The 6,000-nt window shown below is 38.6% G+C and overlaps 1 protein-coding gene across 2 annotated transcripts in view; it reads right to left on the reverse strand.

Moving 5' to 3' along the window:
* The window catches only part of Sec24b (SEC24 homolog B, COPII coat complex component), a 72,567-nt gene that overhangs the window by 33,364 nt on the left and 33,203 nt on the right, over window positions 1-6,000 (reverse strand). Inside the window, exon 4 of one of the 2 annotated variants that reach the window (XM_021196171.1) lies at window positions 3,405-3,509. The exons of the other annotated variant lie outside the window; for it this stretch is intronic. Coding sequence (XP_021051830.1) covers window positions 3,405-3,509 — 105 coding nt within the window. The remainder of the gene's footprint in view (window positions 1-3,404; window positions 3,510-6,000) is intronic. 2 annotated transcript variants of the gene reach the window in all.

Below are 6,000 nucleotides of genomic sequence, written 5' to 3' on the forward strand. Positions count from 1 at the left end.
CTTTCAGATTCTGGGATATGTATATATAAAAGATGAGGTATCTTTAAATGAATCTAAAGCTAAACAGACTAACATATATTTCACATGCACCTTAAACATGGGGTCCAATAGTAATTGTAGTTGTTTCTAGTACATCTAGGATTAACTATGTATGACCTATCATGAGAAAAGTAGAACTGTCCCCTTGAGTCATATCAGTTATGAAAACATCATATTCCAGATTAAGGAAACTCTGTCCCTTTTCAGTTTGAAAGCTAACTTTAGATAAACAGTCAGTTTTGATGGATTATCCCCTTACTGACATCAGGCAGCTCTACGTTCCTCAGTCCTGTCACAACCCTAGCGTGAGACTAAGAACAATGAGGCCAGGTGGGAGAAGTGTATGAATGGAGGTCTTGAGAGTACTGGCCCCTCAGTCTACACTGGCTATTCTCCACTCGGTCTATACTGGCTCTAGGTCCCAGCTTTTGAAGCTCTGAAAAAAACCAAAGGAGAAAAAAGGAGGAGCTGGAATCTTCTTAAGCAAAGGAAAGAACAGCTAAATGAACCATCCACCTGGACTACACAGGGAAACTCTAGCTCAAGAAGAAATAAAACTAGCAGACTCTCTGAAGCTGAAAAAAATATGAAAACACAAAAGCCTTGAAGAAGAGGTGTAAGGTAAGGTGTTCTCGAGGGGTCAGCAAGACCAAGAATCTTTACTCATGTTGCTCAATTTTAAGAACTGGGCAAATTGAGGTTTTGCTTTTACATAACTTTGATAAAACATGCAGAAGAATGAAAAGCAGATCCCATGTCCACCACCTATTGGCTGAAAGAAAATGGATACCTGGCATCTCTGAGCTGTTCCTTATTAGTAGCAGCAGGTTTCACAGTAACACCCACTACAGGACTGGCAGGATTTATCCAGTGATGCAGACACACAGGAGCTATGCACACGAGAGACTCAAGGGATGTTCTTTACTTTCTGTCCTATCTCCCCATGCCCAAACAGTGCTATATTTACAAGGGATGAAGAAAGATATCAGAGCCCAACTGAAGGCATTGCCACTAGCCAGATTAATGGGTTTTCATAAAAGTAAATCCAACTCATCAATATAGATGAGAGTTTGAAGATATTAATGAATACTAAAGCAATGGATGACAGTTGAATAAAGAACATGGTATTCAGGAATGGAGCACTGGCTCAGCCACCATACTTGCTGAGCAACGAGGACCAGAGTTAAGCTCTCAGCACCTACATAAAGTGAAAGGAAGATTCCAGTCTACATGGAATGCCATTCCTTACATGCCTGCACTTCCAGCTCCAATCCAAAGCACTATCCTGACCTCTGCTTGTGCACAGACCCATGCCTCAGCACATGTGCACACACAGAGGAATAAAAGAACAAAAACCAGTACATTTGCACATCTCAAAACAACTTCTACAAAGTACTCATTGGCTTCAACAGGACAAAGCAATGGGTTTCCAGTGTCAGCCTGGCAGATACTACCTTATAGAATGCTAATGTCATCAATATGTGAACATACATCACCAAGGGCATTGAAAATTGCTTTAAAATCCTGTCATAGACGTGTCCTTTAACCCAAGTGTGGCTGTGAACATGTGTTATTACAGCACTTGGAGGGTGGAGGCAAGAGAGTTATAAGGATAGCATTGGCTATACAGAGAATATGAGACCAACATGAGCTACATGATACTCTCAGTCTCAAAAAATCAAGAGCATCAATAAAAAGGAAAAACTGTATGATCTGATGCTCATTATCAGGAAATACTTTAAAAAATAATTGGCCCATGTGATGAAGTTCTCAGAAACAAGCCGTACCTGTGTTAAACGATTCTATAAGACTGACAGGTTTTACAACGCAGGAATGCTACAGGCTGAAATCCAAAGTCATCTTGACTAGCTACAGCTACCTTACTAGCCACTTGTTTCCCACCTCTGTGTGTGACCTAACATCCTAGAGACAGCTAAACCTTTCTGGAATGTACAGAAACTCAGCCTCTGCCAATGCAACAAAAAATGAGACCACATCAGAGCCCCAGCAAAGGTTCCTCTACTGGGCTGTGCATCCCCTCGGCCTGATGTTTCCACCAATAGATTTGAAAAGCACCTCCATTATGACTCCCTTTACTCTGCTACTATCAAACTTCCCAAACCATTACCACACTAGAACATAGGACTTAGGGAAACCCGTGTTTGTAAGTCAGTCACTCACACTCAGTTTTGAATAAATTCTTATTCCCTTTGAACTGAGAGCTTTGTTTCTGTTTGTTTTGCATCAACAGAACTACTGTAGACATACCAACTAAGTTCAATCAACTATTATGGACTGGATCCAGGGCCGTGTATACAACTATATAAAACTGGACAATTACTAAGAACTGACCACAGGCCATATACACCAGACGTTATCACACCGCGATGTTCAACCTCTGTGACTGTACTACCTTCATGACTGGCAACACACATGGCAAGCAGTATTTGGGAGTAAAGTTCATGGCTGAAATTTGACTTTCAGACAACGAAGGGAAAAATATATAAAGAATTATAAAGAAGGTGGTTTATTTGGACAAAACATATAAGAGAATACCTTTTAAACTTTAAAAATCTGAAATCAAGTTAAAATAAAAATTTAAAACATTTCTGAAAAACAACTTCTTCCTACCTGGAATCTCTTATTTTTATCCCCCTCAAATCATGTAAAAAGATTTGAATATTTTAAACAATACACACAGAACAGCAGGTTTTGGTTAAACAAATTATAGCAAATCCTTCCAATAATAATAAATACAGTAGGAAGAGAACTCAGTCATATAAAGCACGTGACAGAGCATCCCCACTCCCTCATCTCCTCTCAAGCCCTGAGCTGTTTAACTGTTAATAGTATTCTACCTATCAAAGCACAAAAATATAATTAAGCAGGTTGTCACTACACAACCATATGTACTTCTTTAGTGAATGATAGAAACTATTTCACAAGCAGGCAAATACTGATGTGGTGCTTCTAAGCACATGCTGAGAGGTCCCAAGAGGACCCAGGCCCTATAAAACAATCTTACTTTTCTACCATATTAAAAAAAAATCCATATAGCTCATTTTGATTAGTCTGAAGAACATGCAAAGCAGAAAACATTATTCCTAAGGGATGCTATGGCAGCCAGCCAGGAGCTTCAGTCAGGCCTCACTCCTTTGCACACAGCTGGGCAAGACAGGCATGTCTAAAAGAAGAAAACATTCAACCATCATCAAAGACGTGATTAAGTCAAGTGAGTCAAGTTCTATAACCCACACTGAGGTGTTCATCATGCTCAATCTTCAGACATTTTCTAAAGGCTGAGACTGTAAAATAAAGACAGTTTGAACAAGCGAAGATGGAAACTGTGTGAAGCTAAAGCAGACCTGCTTCCTCATCCTCCTCCTCCTCTTCCTCATCATCGGAAGCTGATGACAAGGGAGTTGGTGTGGAGCTAGCTTGGTTATTAACATAGTCACCATACTGCATGCCTGTAAAGTGGAAAGCACAAACACAAGAGTCAAACCAACAGGAAAGGCAAGGAAATAAATCTTGACATTACATTAAAAGTGAGAGAGATCTGACATTCCAAAGGACATCCCAGCATGCATATTAATATCAGCAGATTATTATCAAAACCAGAACCATTAGAAAAATCTATGCAAAGCAGTTTAGTAAGAGCAATTTTAACTTGAACTAACTGGTTTAAGCATGAAAAAAGTACCATGTTTCACTGACTGTAGAACCCACAGTGGTGTTCTCAGAAAATGTATCTGAACTCTATCCATATTTACCTCCTTCAGCCTTGAGACTGTTGCAGTCCATTCCCTCTGAGAACATGCTTTCCTGGAAGGTAGTGATCATTTCTAGTGAACTAAAATTTGTACAGCTACATGCTAAACACATTCTTTTTGTATGCTAACACTACCTTGATGGTAACTCAGTTGCCATAACAGAAAAGAATAAATGGCAGTTAACAAACTATATTGAGCTCAGTTCTCTGCTTACTGGGGACACCATGGCCTTGCGTATAATAATAACAGAAGTGCTTTTAATTTCCTGAGATGCTCAGTGTCCAATGTCACCCTATAGCTTACATATGGATAGGAACTAAGTCCACCAGAAGGTAAACTGTGGAGACGCCACACCTGGTGCTGCTCCCTGTATAAGACTTCCCTTATCATACAGTTATTACCGAATCTGGTAAAATCAAAACGTAAAAATTAACATCCATAAAATTTTATAGGAAAATACAACTAATCTAACTTAAAAATGACAACACTTTATAAATAGGAGTAAACACTTGCTTAGAAGAACAATCTCCCAGCTCTATTTTGAAAAAGAAAAACTCCAGAAATAGCTGGGGTTTCCAAGACCACTCAATAAGGCTGCAAACACTCTCAAGTGTCACCATCACAGGCTCTACCACCTCCTGTGCTCTCGTGTCTATTTTCTGGGTGGCCTGTTTGGTTCATGTGAATAAAGAGAAATCATCTTGAGAATAAGAAGCAGCTGCTAATAATAAGCACATTTGAGTTCAGAGAAAAGCCAAGGTTAATCTGCACATAATTAAGATTGATCTTTCCACTAATTTGAAAAGAGTCATGGGAAATTGCTAGCTTTGATGTTTTTGGATTTTGTTTTTCTTTTGTCTTTTCAGTTGGTTTCACTCTGTAGTCCAGGCTGGTCTTGAACTCATGGAACTCGTGACTCAGTTCCCTAAGTGATGAGATTACAGGCGTGAACCTGGCTAGCTGAAACATTTAATATAGATAAATAAGAATATTCTTGAATTCATCTAAAAAAGTAAAACTCAACATAAAATATATTCATGAAGCACATGACAAATTGACACCTTCCAAATTCAGCAGCTTGGTCTACTAACCACCTACTTATAATGAAAACTTAGCTGATAATAGACTAAATTAAATATACAAACAAGTTACAGTTAAATAGATCCAATATAAAAGCTTTCTCACAGAAGTAGTCTTTACATTTAATGACTTATGTCATACTTCCTTGATGTGCTATATTGTTAGTGCTATACTTAATGTTACATATGTATATGTTATAAAGATGGCATAGGAAAAAAAATGATCCATTAAAGAGAGGATAATAAACAGGAAACTAAGAGAATCCATTCTTCATGACTGGATTAAGACACTTTGCTACTCAGAGGAGCCACAGAACAAAGCAAACATTTTCCTCTCCAGATTTAGAGAAAAATGATTTATTTCAATTATTAGAAAAAATATAAGGTCTAGTTAAGAGGAAATAAGATAACTAAACAATAAGAAGAATTCATTCAGCAAGGATTTAATTCACTAAAACAAACCTTTAAGTATGAGAATTATTATTTATGTAGACTTTAGAACACACTGTGGTTGTCTACTTACTATATTAACTAAATGTCACATACCTTCCTCCCACCATGACTTTAGTATGTTCAGAAATTAGCTTACCTTTGCTTGTTCAAGTAAGCTCTCTAAAAGCTTGGGAATATTGATAGATAAGAACATGATAGTTCAGGACCACACAGGAATGATGATAGCATTGGAATAAGAGTACTCCATTTAAAAGTCTAGTTTATTTAGAAGTCAACAAAGGGGTCATTCTCGCCACAATCACCAGCATCATAACACAGGGATCTCCCACTACAGGAAGAACTTAAAGAGGGCTGCTTCCATTCAAACCCCCTCTAAGGGCTAAAACCCGTATGCATGGGTCAGGTCACCAATAAAGTAAGACTGTAACATCGCTTCCTAGAGCCACGGAAATTTATAGAAAGTATCCACTATACTCTAAATCAATGACTTACGAGCTATGGATTTAGTGAAGCCAAGAGGCCGAGAGCATTTGAGAGGACCTGCCACACTGAGCACTGCAGGTGACAGACTCTAGGATTTAAGAGGACACGCCCCCAGCAGTGGCAGCACTAACAGGAACACTCAGGAAATAAGCCAAAGAAAATTTCTCGGGGGG

The sequence above is a fragment of the Mus pahari genome, chromosome 4 (genome assembly GCF_900095145.1).
Source record: "Mus pahari chromosome 4, PAHARI_EIJ_v1.1, whole genome shotgun sequence".
Classification (NCBI taxonomy): Eukaryota; Metazoa; Chordata; class Mammalia; order Rodentia; family Muridae; genus Mus; species Mus pahari.